Source organism: Xyrauchen texanus, chromosome 11 (genome assembly GCF_025860055.1).
Source record: "Xyrauchen texanus isolate HMW12.3.18 chromosome 11, RBS_HiC_50CHRs, whole genome shotgun sequence".
NCBI lineage: Eukaryota > Metazoa > Chordata > Actinopteri > Cypriniformes > Catostomidae > Xyrauchen > Xyrauchen texanus.
In genome coordinates this window covers 4,641,019-4,664,370 of record NC_068286.1, presented here as the reverse complement: position 1 = coordinate 4,664,370, position 23,352 = coordinate 4,641,019, and the positions used below count along the sequence as shown (strand labels likewise).

At 40.9% G+C, this 23,352-nt stretch overlaps 1 protein-coding gene across 1 annotated transcript in view; it reads left to right on the top strand.

The window, feature by feature from the left end:
- Positions 1-1,223: 1,223 nt before the first annotated feature.
- LOC127652041 (adhesion G protein-coupled receptor E3-like) overlaps positions 1,224-23,352 on the top strand; it is a 36,894-nt gene continuing 14,765 nt past the window's right edge. Inside the window, exons 1-8 of the mRNA XM_052138098.1 lie at positions 1,224-1,239; positions 3,667-4,047; positions 4,779-4,864; positions 8,960-9,037; positions 9,179-9,356; positions 16,538-16,657; positions 16,777-16,952; positions 17,139-17,300. Coding sequence (XP_051994058.1) covers positions 1,224-1,239; positions 3,667-4,047; positions 4,779-4,864; positions 8,960-9,037; positions 9,179-9,356; positions 16,538-16,657; positions 16,777-16,952; positions 17,139-17,300 — 1,197 coding nt within the window. The remainder of the gene's footprint in view (positions 1,240-3,666; positions 4,048-4,778; positions 4,865-8,959; positions 9,038-9,178; positions 9,357-16,537; positions 16,658-16,776; positions 16,953-17,138; positions 17,301-23,352) is intronic.

Sequence of the window (23,352 nt, the reverse complement as noted above, 5' to 3'; positions counted from 1 at the left end):
ATACACACAACACACACAACAAACTCTACACACACTATGCAAACTACACACACTACGCAAACTACACACACTACACACATAACACATACTACACACAAAACACACAATACACACACAACACACACTACACACACAACTCACACCACTCAAACAACACACAAAACACACACTACACAAACTAAACACACTACTCACACTAAACACTACACAAACTACACACACTACTCACAGTACACACACTACACTCACTATTCACACTACACACACTACTCACAGTACACACACTACTCACAGTACACACACTACACACACTACTCACAGTACACACACTACTCACACTACACACACTACTCACAGTACACACAGTACACACACTCACACTACTCACTACACACACTACTCACAGTACACACACTACACACACTCACACTACTCACAGTACACACACTACTCATAGTACACACACTACACACACTCACACTACTCACAGTACACACACTACACACACTCACACTACTCACAGTACACACACTACACACACTCACACTACTCACAGTACACACACTACTCACAGTACACACACTACACACACTACTCACACTACACACACTACTCACACTACACACACTACTCACAGTACACACACTACTTACACTACAATATTGGGGGAATAGTGCAAAAGTATGTGAATTGTATCGCTGCTGTTTCTCATGTAATGTCTTTTAGTAATTAATTTATTCATTTGTATTCTTTTTCCCTGCAGATGTTTTAAGCATTATCTTCATCTGTACAGAGACACCAGTGTCTGCCACAGCTGGTAATGTATTGTGATGTGTCTTGTACTGTTGGTTTAATGTTTTGGTTGAATATAATTTATCTAGCATTAAATTGGTGTGTGGGTGGGTTTGTGTCTGTTAGAAAATATGATGGATAAAACAATGTAGAGCTTAGAATATTTTCAATGTTTACAAATCAGTAAAATATTATTTAGAGAAAATACTCAGTATTAACTTTAATAAGGTAGTACAGGGCGACCCCGCCAGGTTGTAGGGTACTCGGGACACAGGTGGAGCGCAACAGCCCAGTCATCCTGGGGAATCGCAGTGTACCCATGGGCTGCTCCGCCTTCGAGGGTAGCGAGAGCGGATGAGCGAGTGGCTTTGTGACATGTGGAGAGGGGTGCCCTCCATGCAGATGTCAGCTCATCATGCACTTCCGGGAAAATGGCGGCTGTGAGCGGTGTGGAGCCCCCAGGAACCAGTCATCCAACCGCAATGGCTGTGGGGAGGACGGAGGGTTCCAGTCCAGCCCCACGCTGGACGTCAGCCTCAGCCTGGGCATGCTGGCCTGAATGCAGCAGCCCAGGGGAGTCATCAGCGTCAGACGCCGTTCTCTCCTATGCAGCAGCGAGCTCATCCACCTCGAGTTCTAGAGGATGGCTGTAAGGCGAGGCGCCGTTGCCTCGAGCACGGACGGGAGTCAACAAGCGTGCCGGGGGGCGGGTTGTCCGAGGGGGCGTACCCAGAGGAGCTGCAGCCGCTGCCATCCCCAGATCGCCTCCATCGCCTGCCGCATCGTCCTCAATCCCATGGGAAGAAGGAGCAATGCGGGGGGCGGCTGGAGTGGCATGCTTTTTATTGAAAGCGAGCCGCGACCGCAACGTTGTCATGGTCATGCTCTCGCAGTGAGAACATGAACCATCCACAAACGCTGCCTCGGTGTGATCACAACCCAGACACACGAGACAACGCCTGTGGCCGTCTGAAGCGGAGAGCACTCTACCGCATCCAGGAACTACACAGGGGCGGAGGGGCATCTTTATAAAGACGCGTCGTGAAAAGGACGTTCAACGCCAGCTGTGTATTTGCTCTTTTAGTAGTAGAATACAGTTACTTATATTTTGTATTTTACACTCAATACGTAATCCTGTTACATGTATTCTGTTACTCCCTAACAATTTATGTATGTATATATATATTATTTGTTCATAAAATGAACATATTTGTTTAATTCTATAAAGTACTGACAACATTTCTCCCAAATTCAAAATAAAATATTGTCATTTAGAGCATTTATTTGCAGAAAATGACAACTGGTCAAAATAACAAAAATATGTTGTGTTTTCAGACCTTGAATAATGTGACGAAAACAAGTTCATATTCATTTTTAAACAACACAATTCTAATGTTTTAACTTAGAATGAGTTCAGAAATCAATATTTGGTGGAATAACCCTGATTTTCAATCACAGTTTTTATGCGTCTTTGCACAATATCTTTCGCATTGCTGTTGTGTGATTTTATGCCACTTCTGGACAAACACTCCAGCAGGAATTCAACAGACACTGGAATGGAATGATGTTCATACATGTAGATATAGAGAAGTAGATCCAGAGCTATATATATCAGTGGCGGGCGGTCAGCCCCTTCAAAGGGGACATGATGAAACCCTCTTCCCTGCATTTATTTAACAATGTATATGCATTTAAAAAATAAATGTATTAAAATATAGAAACACGCAACTTCTAAAACTACTTAAATTGAATGTAGATTACCTCAAATGTCTTCGCATTGTTTCTTCTGAAGGACTGTTAACAGTCAGACAACCAATCAAATCATGCTGTAGATCTACATCACAACAGATGCCCCTTCAGAGGACTTTTAGAAGGTTGTTGTGATTTAATTGTATTAGCATAGTGACAGAAAATCTGACCAATCAGATGTGTTTATTTCACTATGCAGATTGACCTTCAGCTGTTTGCCCTCTTCACAGATCTCAGAAGGGATTTTCTTTCTTCTTCAGTCACGTTTAAGGCTAGAAACGATGAACAGTGCTACAGACAGAAAACAAGCAGTCTTAAAATCGATGGAAGATATTACAAGGAAGAATCCTTATGACGTTATTTTCTTCAAACTCACTTATTGGCAAATTTCCTGTGATGTGAGCGATGGATAATGCTCAGACAAAGAGACTCTCATGATTGTGTGTTAACAGGCTCCGTTGAGTGCTGCTCCCGAATAAAAACGTATGTAAGAAACACAACAGAACAAGGCCACGTTCAAACAGTCAATGTTTGGGTCGGGATTGACAACCGCGCGTATACAACCAAAGTCACAACCGGATTCTAACACCTGTAACCATAGTGACAGTGACTAAAGTAAATATCAAAGATGGCGCCGTCCGTATACTATATCTGTATATTTACGCGGCATTATTAAATAAACAAGTTCAATTGAGGGGTGGGTTTATACATAATTATCTTTCGGCATCTTTGAAAACTTTTAAACCGAATTCACAGTGCATCATATGTGTTGTGTTTAAAGCAGCTGCTGGATTTTCAGATGAATCACGGCTCATATCTCCTCCATGAGTTAATGGAAATTAAAAACATGAGACTCGTATATGTACAGTGCAGCATGACTTTACATGGCTTTTTATTTAATTGATTTATAAATGTATTAGCTAGTGTTTAAAGTGTATATATACACACATGTGTTTATGTGTGTGTGTGTGTGTGTGTGTGTGTGTGCTTCATACCTGTTTTCAGATTTCAATATCAGTGTCAAACAGAATTATTTTTAATAATTAATAACTATAACTAATAATATAATGTATTTTTTTTTTCAACAACACATTTAAAAACATTTTTTATTTATTTTATTTATAGATTATCTCTTTTTTGACCCCTGCTACAACTACACTGAGCTGGACGATACTTGGAGATCCACCGACAATACAAATAACACCCTCATGTGTGACTGGAATGTCAACTGGGTCGGCTGGTATCGTCTCTTCATTCAGGGATCAAACGCAAAGATGCCAGACACATGTATTGCAAACTCTAGATGTGGCACTGATTTCCCACTGTGGTTAAGAGATGGACACCCAACAGTTGGGGATGGAGAGGTCAGCCGAGATGTGTGCAGTCACGCTGGCAGTGACTGCTGCTATTACCAGTCCAAGTCCATTACAGTCAAAGCCTGCCCAGACAATTATTATGTCTATGAGTTTGTTACACCAGCTTTCTGCAATTCAGCATACTGTGCAGGTAAATACTGTGTGAGGTGATATGAGCAGATATGTTGCATTGAGTCAGTGTGAGTGTGTTTGAGTTTAGTTAAAGTTGAAGGATTTATCAGAGTTTATAGATTACGGTGTCCAACAGCATCAGAATTGCAAACATGTTTCCCAAAAAATACAAATTGAGCTCAATCGACAGCATTTCTGGAATAATGTTGATTACAACAACAGTTTTGAATTTTGACTCATTAGTCTTTAAAAAAAAAATATATAAATAAATAAATAAATAAATAATAATCTTGGTTACAGTGAGGCACTTACAATGAAAGTTAATGGGGGTACATTTTCGAACATTAAAATACTCACTGTTTCAAAAGTATAACCACAAGACAGAAACAATATGTGTGTTAACATGATTCTAGTGGATCCCTTAAAAAATTATAATTTAACTGTTTCTCACATAGAAAATCTCATCCCGAAAACTGTTGAACTGAAAATAAATGTACATGTTTTGTTTTTTCTTTGGCACAAGTGCTGAAGTGTTTTAAAATATATTTTGGAGAAAAAACAAAAATTGCCACCAACAGCCAATCAGATTTCAGCAGCCAGAACTTTTGTTTAAATGGATAATCATTAGAAAATGAGGAATATAAAGAATAAATTAGCATTCACACATTTGGCAATGGTGGTCATTTTACTACTTTAGTCATGTACTTGAACCCTGATGATAATTTGACCTGCTGCTATATTGTATCACAGTCTTCATGATTCATTCTGTCATTCCTGGTTTTATTTCAACAGCTTCCAGCATCATTCCAAATATCACGCTGCCGGAGGAATGCAAGGTAAGAGTTTCTGAAACTGAGATTTCAGACTCACAGTTGACCCTTCATTAAGTCCCGCCTTAAAAGCGCTTCTGACCAATCCTGTCTTAGCGATTGTTGCCCTGCCGACATTACTCTGACACACGTTTGCTATATTCCAATGACATTCTATGGAATTAAGGTGAGTTTGATGAGGATTTATTAGGATTAGGATTTTATAAAAAGAAACACAATATGTAAAAACTGTTTGTTAAGATTCACAGCCAGAGGGAAAGAGGACACGGGGAACCAGGTTTCTTCAGTCACAGGTAATGTGACTCTTTTAATTGACAACTTTTCTGGTTTACATCTTCACAATAACTGTGAAGTTACTGTTGTTACCGGGTCATTTGTAATAGCGACACAAGTTACCCAGAGAGGATAGACGCAGTGTTTTTCTTTCATAAAAATAATTTAAAATAACAATAATAATATTTTAATAAATCTGGAGAAGAACATGCTCTGGATTAAACTGTCAGCCCTCATTTAATAAACAGTTTACAGCATCAAAACGAGTGTGTTACAGGGCCAGATCTATGGGTGCTGGGGTGGGCTTTGCCCCCCCAAATTATCCTTATGCACAGCCCCCATAACTCTATCCAAATGCACTGGAGACACACATCGTTTTCTGTTTTATTCTCAGTATTCAGTCAGCAGTTTTTGGGCTTGTTTGGGCTCATAAAACCTTAGCACAATATGACCCACCACAGCTGCAGCTGTCAAACCTCCCCATCTACTGTTCAAGTCGCACACTACATCAGGCGTGCCAATCATCCGGCGAGTGGAAGAGTACAAAACAACACACGCAGCACACGCTGCAAACTGGATCAGAGAGTGAAACTGTCACAAGGCAACACACAATATGGCAACATAAAACATGAAAAAATGTTTTGGTAGAAAGTGAGTTCCTCCGTTGTTTCCAAGTCTTCACTGGATGATCATTTGATACGATACACTGTTGGAGATTCATTGAGAGACCTTCAATTAAACTGATCTACAAATTTTATTTTGAGTCATGTTTGCTTAGACAAGTATGTGTAACACAAATTCCGTATTCATTAAATAGATTAAGTGATAACAATTGGGCAATTATAAAGTCATAAAAAAATAAAAATAATATAATTTGTGTGAGCACAATAAAAACTGCACTAGCATCCATTTAGGCAACTTTGATCAGCACAGGTAATACTGGTAAAAGCTGCGCTTTTCAATTATACCTCAAAGAATATTGCAATAGTGTGATATAATGTGCTCTAAATTGTGTTCCCCGTCTGTCGCTCACTTCGACGTTGTGTCGAAGAAGTGACACTCTCTCTTGAGCGCAGAGTATGCCTCTGATCTATGAAAAAAGGCCAATGAGAAGTTGGCAGACAATATTTTCATACCCCGCCCCTGGACATACGGGTATAAAGGCAGGGAAATACGTTTAGTTAATTCAGAAATTTTCTTCGGAGCCGATGGTCGTGTATGCAGTGAGCTGCGAGTCACACACTGTTCCTCCCACATCTGAGCTGATTCTGCTGTTAGATCTACGGCGCACTTCAGCTGCTTTCTTCTTCTCTACACGGCAGTGCAGTTTGCCCCTGGGCACTTCGACGGCGCAAAACTTAAGAGTTTATTGTAAAAAGAGTGATTTTCTCAGTAAAAGAGTATTTTCCTCTAAAAGAGCAATACACAGCGGCGTTGAACGTCCTTTTCAGGACACGTCTTTATAAAGATGCCCTTCCACCCCTGTGTAGTTCCTGGATGCGGTAGAGTGCTCTCTGCTTCAGACGCCCACAGCCGTCGTCTCGTGTGGCTGGACTGCGATCAAACTGAGGCAGCGTTTGTGGATGGTTCATGTTCTCACTGCGAACATGTCACCCTAGTGGCTCCCTACTGGCCCACCTGGGCTTGGTTCTCGGACCTCATACTCCTCATGACAGCCCCTCCTTGGCAAATTCCCCTGAGGAAGGACCTTCTTTCTCAGGAATGTGGCACGCTCTGGCATTTGCACCCAGACCTCTGGAACCTCCACGTCTAGCCCCTGGACGGGATGCGGAAGATCTAGCTGATCTACCACCTGCTGTCGTAGACACGATCAACCAAGCCAGAGCTCCCTCTACCAGGCAACTTTACACCTTGATGTGGTGCTTGTTCGACCTGCGTATCACGCTCGCCTCCATCAAGAGGGTCGGGGACCTGTAAGCGTACTCTGTTAGCGACACTTGCCTGGAGTTCGGTCCAGCAGACACTCATGTGATCCTAAGACCGTGCCCAAGGTTCCTACGACTCCCTTCAGAGACCAAGTTGTGAACCTGCAAGCGCTGCCCCGGGAGGAGGCATTCCCAGCCCCTTTGTTGCTGTGTCCAGTACGTGCTTTGCGTACCATTCTTGGACCACACGCAGAGCTTTAGACGTTCTGAGCAGCTCTTTGTCTGCTTTGGTGGACAGCGGAAAGGGAACGCTGTCTCTAAACAGAGGCTGTCCCACTGGGTGGTGGACGCCATTTCATTGGCCTATCACACCCAGGCCTGGCCCCCCCCTTGCGGGTCCGAGCACAATCAACAAGAAGTATTGCTTCCTCATGGGCATTGGCCAGAGGCAATGTCCCAGGCAGACATATGCAGAGCAGCGGGTTGGGCAACACCTAATACCTTTGCGAGATTCTACAATCTCAGGGTTGAGTCAGTATCGTCCCGTGTTTTCTCAGGTCCGAGCCGGTAAAACTCGGTACACGCTGACGGACTGACCGGGTGGATCGCTTACACCTAGCGCCCTTTCCCTCGGCCAAGGTAAAACTGTGCACTTTCTCTCCCAGGAGATCCCACTCATTCGGATCCCTGGATGACTCTTCTCTAGACCTCTGGGTCCGCAGTTCAGCGGAGGAACTCGCCGACCCAATCTACTGTGGGTACTTAATCTACCCTGTACTGGAATAGGTGCTCCACAGCTCAGGACTCCTACATGGACTCCCCCTGTGTGTATTTTCCACGGTACGGTCCCCACTGCCCCTGGTCCCCGTGTTCATAGCAACTCCCCTCTCCTGAGAGGTGGGATCTACCACCGCGCCACTTTCCACATGTCGCCATGTGATGTATTCGCCACTCTTACCTCCCCCTCTCTGAGCAGGTGTGGTCTCCGCAGTGTCTTTTCCCCTGAAAAACAGGAAACCGGGTAAGACTGTCTTCCCACGATGCGTGTAAAGGCCCCAACTGTTTGGCTTTATGCGAGAAACATAGAGAGAAAAGAGGCCCAGCTAGTCTCGGACCGTTCCCAGGTTGGCAAGCGTCGCCTTGTTCCCCTGTCTAGGGTAACCAGAAGGATTCCGACGACTTTTTGGGGGCATTGGGGAAGGGTACGTGCAGTTTGATACAGCTTCTTGCTTTTGCACGTCAAGTACCTGCCCGCTCCTTTGTCAGCAGTACACATACATGGCTCAGTGCATGGCATGATTTATATTTGACCCCTAGTGTCGCTTCTTCGACACAACGTCAAAGTGAGCGACAGACGGGGAACATCTAGGTTACGTATGTAACCTCCATTCCCTGATGGAGGGAATGAGACGTGTCCTCCCGGCCATGTCGCTGAGCCAAGCCACTGTTGTGGCCGGACGATTTCCGGCTCCTCAGAAAAATCCTGAATGAACTAGACGTATTTCCCCGCCTTTATACCCGTATGTCCAGGGGCTGGGTATGCAAATACTGTCTGTCAACTTCTCATTTGCCTTTTTTCATAGATCAGAGGCATATTCGGCGCTCAAGAGAGACCCCTAGTGTCGCTTCTCCGACATAACGTATCGTTCCCTCCATCAGGGAACGGAGGATACATATGTAACCTAGAAGTTTTTACTGTGTATTTATATTTTTATATCGTGGATATTGAATATGGGTTGTATTTATTGTTGACTGTCTCATGCGGTTATTATGACTCGATCAACATCACTGGAGGTCCTTTCATTTGTTTCATTCATTCTCTTACTCTGTGCATGAGCAACAATAATAAACTTTTGGTTACATGATCAGAATCAACATATACTGCCTCCACCATGCGCACAGAGTCTGTCTTCTTTATTTCCCCCCTCAAATCTGATTTCAGATTCAGATCACAGAAGAATGTGTAGATAATCTTCTTAACCAGATAGAGAATATTACTGCTGAAGTGCTTCCTTTGAACGTAAGTCTTTAAGAATTAAATTATAAAATAGTAAATTATTTTGCTTACATAAATGATATACGTATGATCCATAGAGTGATGCTCTCTTTTTGGAGGTCTTGACATTTAAATGTGAGTGTATTTATCTGATTAATAAATTAGGTTGTGACCGACATTTTGGGTCTGGTTCTGAACACTTCTGAAAAGATTCCATCCCTCATGCCAAATGAACTTGCCTATTATGGAAACCGTGTGTTAAAAGCCAGTGAGAAACTCATCTCTACACTAGTGAAGCCAACAGACACAAGTGACTCGGTCAATTTTACTCTTAAAACTGTAGGTGAGTGAAGACTTGTGGTGGAAACATAAAAAAAATAAACAATTCTTCTTGAAAATTATTCTGGACTACTCAGGTTTCAATACAAGTTAAGCTCAGTCGACATCATTAGTGGCATAATATTGATTGCCACAAAAAATTATTTTGACTCATTCCTCCTTTTCTTAAAAAAACAAAAAAAGCAAAAATCTGGGTTAAAGTGAAGCACTTACAATGGAAATGAATGGGGCCAATTCATAAAATTTAAAATAATCTATCAGAAGTATAGCCACAAGACATAAACAATATGTGTGTCAACATGATTCTAGTGCTACTTCATTATCATGACATTGTCAAAAAACCCTAAAACAGCAAAAAAAATGATAATTTAAACAATTTTACATATCAAATATTGCATGAGTTTTACTAGAATAATTAATCTAAATGTTTTATTAAATGATATGTTCCCTTCTAGATAGTACTCAAGCTGCATTATCACTATGGGACACACCCTGAGTGTCACATGGTCTGAAGCCCTTATACAATCAAGCCAATTTATTGCCGTATGGCGCTTAGTGACGCCCCCAGAGAGCTGTGCCATGAGCTGCATAAAAGCACTTGCTTCGTGCCATCATGTCAGATTATCTGTTCTTCAGTGCACAATTTTGTCTAAGCCTGTGTTTGTTCCAACGTCTCATGTGGAAGCAAGAATTCTTCATCCTCCCTTTTGAGTGTAAAATATGTAAGGATGTTGTTTATACAGCATTATTTTCTAAACAATACAGGGGTCCAAGGGAGACAGCTGTGCTTTTCGAGGTTCACAATTTCTCGACACAAGGCGTTATCCCCAACTGTTCCAGTTCCACAGCCTCCAATTTTGGATCTCCATGAGCCATTTGGGGTTTCGGATCTGTGTGCAAATGGACAAACGGTTTCTTCCTCATGTTTGTCACAATCTCCCTGAGCGAAAGCACGAGTCTCATGGGACATGCTCTGAGGCCTGGCAGCCATTTTCTGATGAACAAAGCCTGCAAAAGATTTATCATGCACGTCTCGAGCCATTACTATTTTAAAAAAAGTTTTTCGTTGGAAGGTAAGAAATAAATTTGCCCCTTGTTATTACATGCAAAAGGCAATGGAGGAGCACTCTCTGCCTTTCTCTCTCTTTCTTTCCCATTCGAAGTGCACTGCTCATGGAAGAGGGGAACATGCAGAGACTGGTGAGACATTATTCCTTGTTTCTATGCTAGTGAAGATGGTTTTCTCTGGCATCCTCTTCTGTAAATACATTCAGAGTGGCCGGTCTTTATAATTGCCTGATCTCATTGGATCCTGATCTAATAAAAGGTTTATTCTGTCAGCGTCCCTACAGCAAAGTCATCTCAGGCGCTCATTTTTTATACCTGAATAAACTAAAGGCAAAAGACATTATCCCTGAACCAGCCTCAGTGTTAAAGTAGCGAAGATTCCCCTCTGCTGTGCAGCTGGTTTGGGTGCAGCCAGCAAAAATAAGCCAAGCACGCCATCTAGTGATTACAGGTCACGCTGCAGGCAAAAACCATGCATTAATCTCTCTGTCTGCACATCTGTTGGCTTGGCAGCCGCTGAAGGGCATTTCAAACTGGTTGTTTCGAATGATAAAGCATGGTTATATAATTCAGTACAGGGAAGCTCCGCTGGTGTTCAACGGTGTTGCCGACAGACATTTCAGTTCGAGAAGCCCTGTTTTTGAGTCAGGAAATTCACTCTCTCTTAATAAAAAGGGTAATTGAGGAGATTCCCCACTTCTCAGAGAGGTAAGTGCCTCACTGTAACCTTGATTTTTGCTTTTTTAAAAGAAAAGGAGGGACAATTCGAAATACATTTGTGTGGTAATCAACATGATGCCAAAAATGCTGTTTATTGAAATTAACTTGTATTGTACTCAGACCATTTCTTTAACAGTTCCAGTAACAATTATTTTAGAGCTGCAACAAACAAAGGTAATCAAACACGCAATCTCTCTCAGTTTCTGAGTTTCTCTGTTTTGCTCACTTACTCACACACACACACACACACACACACACACACACACACACACACACACACACACACACACACACACAAACACACACTGTCACAAACATACTGTCGTGTTCGTTTTTCAGGAGACGAAGTCAAGTTTTCAAAGTAAATTTTTTATTTATTAACAAGATAGAATAAGTACAGAAACCATTTGCCCAACTGGGGATCTTGTCTGCATCACCCGTAAGCTCCGCACAAAAAGACCCCGTTTCTCCAGTGTTCCCTTCTTTTCTACATTTCTGACCCAGGGTGTATTCCTTTGTTCTCAGTTTTTTACTCTTTTGATTGGCTTATTTAGCAGCAGGGCATCTCCAATATTCTAAGAGATAAGTTTCAATAATTCCGTTGGTTTCTTTTTGCCTCCATGGGATTACTGGTTTTGCCTCCTATTGGTTCATGCTTATCAGTTCCTTGCTTAAAGAATTTCCAATGTAGAAACTGTTTCTAGGTTCCCCTCATCTCCTGTGTCAGAAATGCAGCTGCAGTTTATCCCACCTTCACATTCACTTATCCTTTTAGCATTTTTAGTTTTAACATATATTTTCTAGTTAGTTACACACATCATTCATCATTTGTTAGCAGGCATACATTGTTTAAGATTTGTCACACATTGTTTTACTTTACATTATAGTGGTTGAAATACAGTATAAAATGTTCATATTCAACTCCTGCGCTTCATCATTTTATCCAAGAAGATACAACAGAGAGATAGCAAATTATGGTTGGCTGTGCAGCATTTATCTATAACAATTATGGATCCTTTTTGGCGTTGTGTCGATGAGTTGACACTAGGGGTCGCTCCTGCAGAGCCAAGACATCTCTGATCTTGAGAAAAGGCCGATGGAAATTGCCGTGTGGAATTTGCAAGCCACTCCCCCTGACATACAGGTATAAAAGGAGTGACGCTGCAAACGCACATCAGGTATCGCACTGAGGAGCCGAGCCAAAGGCCCGGACATTTCAGCGGTTGGTTCAGTGTTGTGTCTTGTTCCCTCCATCAGGAAATGGAGGTTACATTAGTAACCGAGACGTTCCCTATCTGTCACTCACTTGATGTTGTGTCGATTAGTTGACACTAGGGTCCCACTGGAAAATCCCACAAGAGCTTAACCGAGTTACGCAGACTGGCGGTGCGAGACGGGCAGGCATCTGTGTGCCTCGTAGTCAGTATAGCAAGCCGTCGCATAACTACCCCCAAGACACTGGCAGGCATGAAGCGTTCCCCTGCACCTTGGGGAATGGCTAACTGCTCAGAAGTATAAGGACTGGCTGGGTATACGGATTCTCCACCCGACCCTCTGGTGGGGGAGGGAGTGATCTGCTTACCAGCTCCCGTAGTGCAGTTTCCTGAGTCCCGGGGCTGCCTGTCTCAGAGGTGCTTTGAAGCCTTCTTGGGGTTGATTCCTCACCATTCAGAACTGCCGGGCGAAGTCTCCAATGGTGTCGCCAAACAGCCCAACATGGGTGATGGGGGCGTCAAGGAAACGTACCTTGACAGCCTCTCGTGACTCGACCAGGTTGAGCCAGAGGTGGCGTTCCTGGACCACCAGGGTATACATCGCCTGCCCGAGAGCCTGGACCTTCGTTGCCCGGAGAGCAAAGTCGGTCACCGAGCGCATCTCCTGCATTAGTCCCGGGTCAGGACTACCCTCATGCAGTTCTCCAAGTGCCTTGGCTTGGTGCACCTGCAGGAGTGCCATGGCGTGCAAGGTGGAGGCGGCATGTTGCCGCCCTGCCATCGAGGGTATTAAGAGCGGAGGAGCTCAAGGACAGTGTGCAGGCAGTAAAAGGTGCCTGTCATGAGCGCGTGAGCTCATCATGCACCTCCGGGAAGAAAGAAGCGGGGGCAGAGCATGACCGTGAGCGGCACTCTGGCCCTAGGAACCAATCGTCGAGGCATGGCCGTCAGCTCCGCGTCGGTCTGCGACTGAGCTGCCACACCCGAGGGTGAGGGTCCAGCCGAGTCCTCAGTGTCAGACATGACGAATCCACTCTCCGATGCTGCGATCGACAGCTCGTCGTCGTAAGGAGCACCGAACGAGTTTGCGGGTCCGCCGTAGGACGAACCGGCAACCTCGCTCCAGCGCTCAGTTGGAGCATATGAGCGTGACGGGGAATGGGAGGTCCATGGGGGAATATCCGGCGGAGAGACTCCCATTGAAGTCCCCATATCGCCCCCAGTGCTAGCCGACCCTGCCTCATACCCGTAGATAGAAGGACCTAGGGGTGGCTTTCCCTCTTATGAAGGCGAGCCGCGACCGCAACGTAGCCATGGTCATGTCCTTACAGTGAGTGAACCATACACGAACGCTGACTCCGCTTGGGTGGCACCCAGACACGAGAGGCAGCGATCGTGGCCATCGGACGGGGAGAGGTATCGACCGCAACCAGGAAATACACACAAACGGAAAGGCATCTTGAAAAAGCGGCAGAGGAATTCAGCTCTGTGACTGTATCAGAGCAAGATGCTGAATCCATGGTGGTAGAAAGTAGTTCCACTCACAATACCGTTTTAGGGATGAAAACCAGAAAAGGTGAAAAAGCTGAAAAATTTACTCCAGCTTGTTGAATTATTAAAAGATAATGCACACCCGAGGTGTAACTCCACTGCCCATTGTGGCCATTGTGACCTTACATAAAACTGCAATTCTTAATATAGTTACTACCCTCAGTAGCCTGTTGCCAACTGATGAGATATTTTCAGATTTCAGCAGAGTAGACAAAATTTATTTTAGGCATCTTTACACATTTTAGATGCATAAATACAATCCAATAATTCATCAGTCAAACAACGGACTCATAAGAGTCATTCATTCAGGAATCGGACTACACTGGTCATGTTGTATGTTTCACATTGCCCTCCGATGTAGGCATGTAGATCGCACTTGAAAAATATTGTGTCTTCACTTGAATTGCTAGACTGGGTTTGGCTGAAGGCTACAGGTTGTCCAGTCAGAACAATGATGTCATACTCGGGTTATAATCCAAAACGTTGTCTTTATTAAATGTGCATAGATGTGTGGTTCTGTGAATGCAAAATACAAATATAAATATTGAAATAAAAACATGTATAAAACACAACACAATATTAATAAAGCTTATTTGGTAAACACTGATCAATAAAGGTAAAATATAACACAATATTACGATCTCTAAAATGAAATACTTGAATAAATGGGAATGAGTGTTCAATACAATGTATACAAACTATGTGTGCGCTAACGCTGTACAGGAGCTGCACACATGAGCATGGCTGCTGCTGCACGGGCGATCAAACTAAGATGTAAACAACTTGAAATGCTACTGTGCATTGGTGCTTCTAAGGAATAAATATACATAATACTAATGACAAATAAATATGGAATGGCAGTAATGTCGTAGCAGAGGAATATAATCTTAATAAAATGTAAACACGGATACAGCCGGAATAGTGTTTGTCTTTACATTTGCTGAGAATAATCAATAATTATGTGGTCATTTACAGTGTAATGCTCGCACACGCACAATCGGTAAAACTCCATCTATTTGGAATAATACAGTGGACTTTACTCTACAAACTATCTACAATATTCAGCCGATCTCCTTTTCCCGTTATCATTTGACTGCTCTCTTCTCAGTCACTTTGCGAACTCCGGTGGAACGTTTGGGAATAGTCCATTTCGTGCTGAATGACAGGGGTGACAGGGAGAGTCCATCTATCAAAGGGGGACGCTTTCTACAGCACTCATGGGGAAGGTCGAACAATAAGGGAATGTGCGCTTTTATGGTGATAAAGCTAATTAATTGATTCAACTTCAGAGCAGTTAACGTTTCATCTACTGTATGTCTGATCTCGGTGGAACAGTCAAGCATTTTTTTATAGTCTAAAATAGATTATATTTATGTTTTTGTTTGGTTGGTCACTGTTCATGTGTTGGAGCTGAAATAAAGATTTATACAATAGATTAATACAATATTAATTACCTAAAATGTAAACAATGATGGGATCAAATTATATAATAATAAATTATGATGATAATTTTTCTTTGACTTTTGTGAATGATTGGTTAAATTGAAATATACAATTAACAATTATACTCCCTTAAAAAAAGCAAATACAAAATTATAAATTTTATTTATTTTTGGGGATCTGAGGTGGAGATTTCTGATGAGAGGGAACTTATTACGTTCTCACTCTGACACGCATGACTCTCCGCAGCAAAATTAAGCCGCCTCTCTTGAGTGTAGCAGGTGTCTTTTTCTTTAACCAATTGCAAAAATAAAAAAATAAGACTCATTTCTGGTGCTATTTTGTGATCGCTTGGTCTAATTGTGGTCTAAGGCCCATTTTCAAAGTAAAAAAAAAAAATCCTAATTATAAACGTGAAATAAACAAAAACATTTTACTTGACTTGGCTTAAACTTGTAACACGTTACCAAACACACACATAATACTTGACAAAGGACAATGGAAAACAAGAGGGTTTAAATACATGGACATGGGAGAACAATGACGAGGGAACCAATGAAGAGACAGAACTGATAACAAGATAATTAAACAATAAACCAAAGAAAACAAGACACGTGAACATGGAGGGAAAACAGCACATCACATGACTAGTAACACATGACATGAAAGAGGAACTAAACTTTTCAAAATAAAAGACATGAAATACATGAACACACATGAAACATTGCAATATATATATAATGTGTTTTTCCTCATTTTAGATTGGGTGGGCTAGACACACATTTGGATAGGCTCAGCCCACCCCTGCCCATGCCCATTGCCCATGCCTACATTGGGCAGGGCAGAATTAAACATACAGCATGACCATTGTGTACTCATTCCTCTTAATGACCACTCAGAACACCCTAGCAACTCCATAGTGACCACCCAGAATAACCAAGCAACAACCTAGCAACCACCAAGCAACACTCTAGTGGCAACTGAGGACAACCTAGTGACCGCCTAGCAACCACCCAGACTCCTCTATTTGATTGTTTGTTTGGTGTAGAATGAGTAAGGAAACGGTATGTGTAAACAGTGTTTTATGCTTTAACTTTATAAAACATACTTGTAAACATAAAACATACAAAAGATAAATGTAAAAAAAAAATACATAAAAAATAGATAGTATAACCTTTTTTTTCCAAATTAGAGGCAAAAGTCTTCATGGTTGGACCAAACGTCACCTTAAATAAAATCCCTCGGCTGGACACAACAAGTGCTTCTGTGGACATCGATCTCATTGGAATTGCCCAAAACAACCAAGAAACAAGTATTTTAAAAATATTGGTGTAATTTGTATAAAAAATTGTTACATACATCACCAGTAATTACAGACAAATGTGAGAGTGTCCATGATAACCAATAATGTAACATCTGTAACAGAATCAGCTGCTGTGGCTTTCATGAGCTTCACCACAATGGAGAACCTACTGAGACCTGACTTCTTCAACACATCAGATGACTCCGTTAAAACCATGATGTCCACTGTGATCTCAGCTACTCTTCCCAAAACTGTCAACACAAAACTCACCAAACCAGTCAACTTCACCCTGAAACACATCAGAGTGAGTTACCTTTATATCAGATGTTGAGAAACCATTGATGTGCTAATGAGACATTGAAGTTGACCTGATTGTGTAAACAGTAAAATGTTTGTCCCATTTTGTCCAAGTCTGTGACTAATTTAAGTTGTGATGAATGACACTGAACACTGACACTGAATGTTCTGGATGTTTGTTCTTCATTTGAAGGAGTTTGTCTCTAGAGGCAATCTGTCCTGTGTGTACTGGAATATCAGTGAGTGGATTGTAGATGGATGTTCTGTTGTAAAGACCAACAGCAACCACACTGTGTGTTCCTGTGATCATCTGTCAACATTCGCTCTCATCATGCAAACCAGCAGACCACCAGAGGTAAGAGATCAGGTCAGACAGGTGACATTTATACTTGTGGTGGTGTGGTTACATGCTCAAGTTTGGTAAAGTTTAACTATTATTAACCATCATTTTTAAGCTCTTGAGCAAGACAGGTAACCTCAGTTTGTTCCAGGTGTATTATTCCTCTAGTAAGTGTGCAGGGAGTTAATTTGGACAAGAGCATCTGTGTTCAGAGTCAAAATACCATTTTACAGTTCACCATCTTGCTGTAGCAGAGACGAGGGTGGAGTACAATGACTAATTGAGGTTTTAAGTTAGAAAAGGGAGTTCACCCTTACAAAAAAGAACTGCAGTACAAGTGTGGTAATTTGGACACCATATTGCTGCAATACCAGAGACTATTTAGCAGAGATAGAGCACTTATATGTTAATAAATATGAGAAATTGGAAAACAGCCAATGGATGTTGAAAAGGAAATCCCAACTCACAGTTTAAAGAACCAATCAGCATTTGGATAGAGAGATCACCTGTCAATCAATTTATGTCATTAGCTGAACCTGCCTGAAAAAAGCATTCTTTTTTTTTAAATAATTTTTTTTTACAGATTTTCCGTTAAACCATATAGCATTTTCTACAGCACATATTGGACCAAATGTATACAAACATAGTATGGATGTGTTATACAGATAGTAACCAATGTGAAAGATACCGCCCACCCCAACCCACCCAACCATCCCAGTTTGTCCTTTTAGATCCAGATCTTCACAAGAATAATTGTCAATTGAAGTGCTTGTCCAACAAAGGATTGCAGAAGGAGCATATACAATTTAGCACAAAGTTTCAAAATAAGTGATTACCAGTACAGTAAAGGAATGAGAGGACGAAAATAAGAGGGGAAGAAAATAATAAGAATAGTAAAAATAAGATATCTAAGTAAATAAGTGCTGCTGCTTCACTCTGATAATAACACCTTAGTCATCCATATTTAATGGTGTTTGCAAGCTCTCATAGTACTCTAAAAAGGGGCCCCAGACCTTCCTGAATGTTTGCAAGGAGCCTTTAAGGGTGTATCTGATTTTCTCAAGCTTCAGGAAATACATAAAATCTCTAATCCACCTTGTGAAGCTGGGGGGGTGCTTGTTCCTTCCAGGGGGATGAGATGCCTGGCAATCAGGGAAGTGAATGCTATAAGGGGGCCATTTTCAAGGGTTAATCAAAATAAGGCACTTACAGTGTTGGGGGTGATGTTTCTTTGAAGCATCTTAGTGTAGGCGCCAAAGATGTTGGCCCAGAACGTGCTAAGTTTGGGGCAGGACCAGAACATGTGTTTAAAGTCCGCTGGTCGACCTTTACAGCGAGGGCATGAAGGGTTCACATTAGGGAAGATTTTCACCAGCCTTGTCTTGGTCATTTGTGCTCTTAGAACTATTTTGAGTTGTGTCACGCTGTGTCTGGCACAAGGAGTAGATGTATGTACTAAGTCAAGCACAGCCGTCCATTGATCATCTGTAAATTCCTCACCGAGATCGTTCTCCCAAAGTCTCCTGACATCCTGCAAAGAGTGCGGTGAGATATCGCATATGCTGTTGTAAAGAATCAAAATTAGACCTTTATGTGAAGGGGATAATGAAAGGATATGGTCAACCGTGTTGCTCACTGGAAAATCTGGAAAGGGGGTTATACTTTTCTGGACAAAGTGTTTAATTTGGAGAAATCTAAAGAAGTGAGACTTTGGTAAATTGAATATTTGAGAGAGTTGGGCAAATGATCCGAACTTGCCTTCCACATAAAGATGGAAATAGACTTAATGTCCTTAGAGGATCAAGTTCCAAAGGTAGAATCTGAGAGAGAAGGAGGGAAGTTATAATTATTCTTTATGGGAGAATGCACAGACGTTGTCTGCAACTTAAAATGTCTTCTAAATTGAGATCAAATTCTAATAGAGTGATAGACCACTGTGTTAGCGCAGAATTGGCTTCGAGGGGAGGAGATGGGGCACATAGTATGGAGCCTAGATCAAATGAGCTAGAGGAAAACTCCATTTGCATCCAGGCCTCGTGCCCGTTGGGACAACCTCTTCCAATCCAGTGTAACATTGTCTTTGTATTACATGCCCAATAATAGTAAATATAATTAGGTAGAGCTAGGCCAGCAAGCTTTTTAGGTCTTTGGAGGGTGCTTCTTTTGATTCTGGGTTGTTTACCGTTCCAAATAAACGAAGATACACTCCTCTCCAATGAACTAAAGAATGATTTTTTAATCCGAATGGGGATATTTTGAAAGAGGTAAAGAAATTTTGGTAACATAACCATTTTAATAAAATTAATTCGGCCTGCTAAGGAAAGCGGGAGATTCATCCATCTAGCCATGTCTTTTTTACATTTTTCAAACAAGACATTAAAATTCTTAGTGAATAGGGACAAAAAAGCAGGAGTGATCTCTAGCCCAAGATATTTGAAGTCCTTGTTGACAATTTTAAATGGGAAATGTGATGCAGGGATTAAAGTGTCTGCCTGATTAAGAGGAAACATCTCTTTTTGTTTTTAATTTATTTTATAGCCGGAGAGATTTCTTAATTGAGCCAAGATGTTGAACAGAGCTTAGTGGGTCTGAGACATATAAAAGAATGTCGTCTGTATATAGGGATAATTTGTGCATGAGGCCCCAATGTTCTATACCCCGGAAGTCCCCAGATTGTCTAAGAGCAATGGCCAGCGGCTCAATGGCAATGGCAAAGGGCAGAGAAGACAGACTGCAGCCTTGATGTGTGCCTCTGCCAAGAGAGAAATGCTCTGATTGCTGTCCATTAGTAATTACTTTGGCTGTAGGGTGAGAGTAGAGGAGTTTTATCCAGGAGATAAAGGAATCTTCAGACTCACATTTTTTTTAAGGTTGCAAACAAATATTGTCATTCAACTCGGTCAAACGCTTTTTCAGCGTCAAGAGATATAAACATTTCTGGAGAGCGGGACAGAGGAGAATAAACAATCTTGAAAAGCCTTCTAAGATTTGAGATAGAGTGTCTATTTAAGATGAAGCTTGTTTGGTCTGCTGCGATAATTTGTGGGATAACTGTCTCCAATCTAGCCGCGAGAACCTTGGATAATATTTTGTAATCCACATTTAGCAGAAAGATTGGGCGGTAGGAGGAGCACTGAAGTGGATTTTTACCCCCTTTTGATAGAAGCGTTATTGCGCTTGTCGTAGGGTTGGTGGGAGCTGTCCAGATGACAGAGATTCATTAAACATGGCTTGGAGCAGAGGGCATAGCGTGGGTGCAAAGTTTTTATAAAATTCGGAGGAATACCCGTCCGGCCCAGGAGTCTTGTTGCATTTCAAGGAATTGATAGCTTTTAGAATCTCTGCCTTGGAGATCGCACCTCCAAGTAATGATTTTTGTTCAGCTGGGGCAGAAGGAAAGTGAAGGTTATCAAAGAAGTGATTGAGCTGTGAAAAGTTATTATCACATTCAGAGCTGTATAATTTACTGTAGTATTGTTTGAAGGTGTCGTTAATTTCCAATTGGTCTGTCACAGTCTCCCCTGTTTGACTATACATTTTAGGAATAAGGCGAGATGATTGGGCTTGGTGAGCTTGCTGGGCTAGTAGCCTGCCAGCCATATCACCTGAATCGTAAACCTTAAATCGCGCTTTTGTGAGTAAATAAGTGGCCTTGTCTGTGGAAAGTAAGTCGTATTCTATCTGTAGTTGCAGTCTCTCTTTAAAAAGTGTTGGAGACGGAGAAGAGGAGTAGTGGTTGTCAATCTCTGCAATGGCTTGCGAGATGTCATTGAGTTTTGAGTCTCTTGCTTTTTTTGCCCTGGAAGAGTATTCAATTATTTGCCCTCAAAGATTGGCATTGAGGGTCTCCCATGTTCGTCAGCTATTAGGAGGGGGTTAAGCCTCCAATTGCGAGAGGGCCTAAGACAATTGGTTAGAGCTATGTGAAATGAGACAGCACCGTGATTTAAGATTGTAATACTATGATATGTGCAAGAGCTAACATGCCATACAGTCTATTGTCTAAGAGAAAATAGTCGATGCGTATGGAGGACCAAACCTGCAAAAATAATAAATAAATAAATGTAATAATAAAAATATAAATAAAGGAATAAATGTCTTGATAAAACAAAAATAATTAGTTTTTAATTACATTTATTCCTGAATTTATTATTGTATGACTTTATTCCTTTATTATTTTCTATATTTATGTTTTACTTTTTTTTTATTTATTCATTTATTTTGCATTGTTTTAAATTTTTTATTTATGTGTTCATTTATTTTTTTATATTTATTTATTCCCACATATATATATTTCCATATATATATATTCCATATATATTTATTAATTTATACATGTATTTATTGTTACTTTTCTGTGTGCAACATGGAAATGAGGGAGGCGGTCCTTGCATAGCTCCAGTGCATCATTGGTTGAGAGCTCAATAGTACTTATCGGAAGCAAATAAGATGGATGTCCCACCTTAGCACCCTCTGCCTCGCACAAATTTAGAATATGCAGGGAAACGTTTTGCAGAGAGTCTAAAAATCCAGGATATGCTTCAGCATTCATACCGGCCTACAGCTCTCCTAAACCATCAATAAGCACCTCTACTCTAAATGAAACATAGTCATTTGATGTGTGGTTATCGACTTCATTCGCTAAGTTGCGCAAATCTCTATATATATGTGAAGTGTCAGCTATAGATTTAAAAAAAAAAAAAAATTTATTGCAGAACTTATATACACATATATACATAAACGATCAGGGAAATGAAGCATGGTTGTATCTTTTACAATGAACAATCATAACAACAGAAAACAATATTATGGATTTGCAGACATCAAAATATGAAGTTATATACACAGAAAAACAAGAAAAGCATAAGGTTAAATCATATCATTTATGAAACTTGCTCATTTTGTGGTTTTGTTGATGAAACAGCTCCCCATTTATTTTGTGATTGTAGTATAACAAATAAATCTTGGATTGACTTAAGCTCTTATGTTTTTAGCCCCACAAATAGCTTTAGTTTACACGCGATATGGCTATGACCTGACGTCACATCAAAAAAGTTCAGAGTAATCGAGCACATGCTTCAATCTACGATAAACCAATGGTAAGCAGGACCAGCCCACATAATTATCATACAAGAGACAGAAATGTAGGAATAAATATAAAAATAAATACATGTGGGAATATTTAAATATGGAAATAAATACAGGTGGGGATAAATAAATATAAAAAAAAAATGAATGCATATATAAATAATAATAAAAAAAATGAAAGAATAAAAACGTTTTAAAGAATACAAATAAAAAGAGAAAATAACAAATAAAGGGAAAAAAGTCTACAAAAATAAATTAATGAATAACTTTAATTAAAAACGAATTGTATTTGTTTTATTAAGACATTTATTCCTTTATTTATTTTCTTATTATTACATTTATTTATTTATGTATTTATTTATTATTTTTGCAGGTTTTGTCCTTCATAGATGCAAGTTTATGTATAATGGACATTGGAGAGGAGAATACTTTTTGAGTATTAAATTTGAATCTCCAAATGTCCGAAACACCATTGTGCGCTATGAAATCATTGACAACTTTTGCAGATCGGGTGAGGGGTTGGACCTTGTTTGATGATCTGTCTAACATGGTGCTAAGTACACAGTTAAAATCGCCTCCTATTATCAACTTATAATTTTATCACAGGGAATGGCGGAGAACAGTTTGTTAGAAAAGTTGTAATCATCATAGTTTGGGACGTAAACTTTGATCAAAATGACGAGACTGGTGAATAGTCGACCTGCTACAATGACAAATCTCCCATTTTTATCAGCGAGCACTTCCTCAGCTTGAAAGGGGATGTCCTTATGTATGAGGATTGCTGTCCCTCTGGCCTTAGCATTGACCTGGGAGTGGTACACTTGACCAACCCAGCCTTTTTTTAGATAAATTGGCTATGTCTGAATTTAATTGTTGTAGATAGGATGTTATTTTCTGTCTTTTCACCCAGGTATTCATACCCTTAGTATTTAGAGAAACAAAGTGAATGGGCCGACTTTGATTGTAATTAGATGTAGAT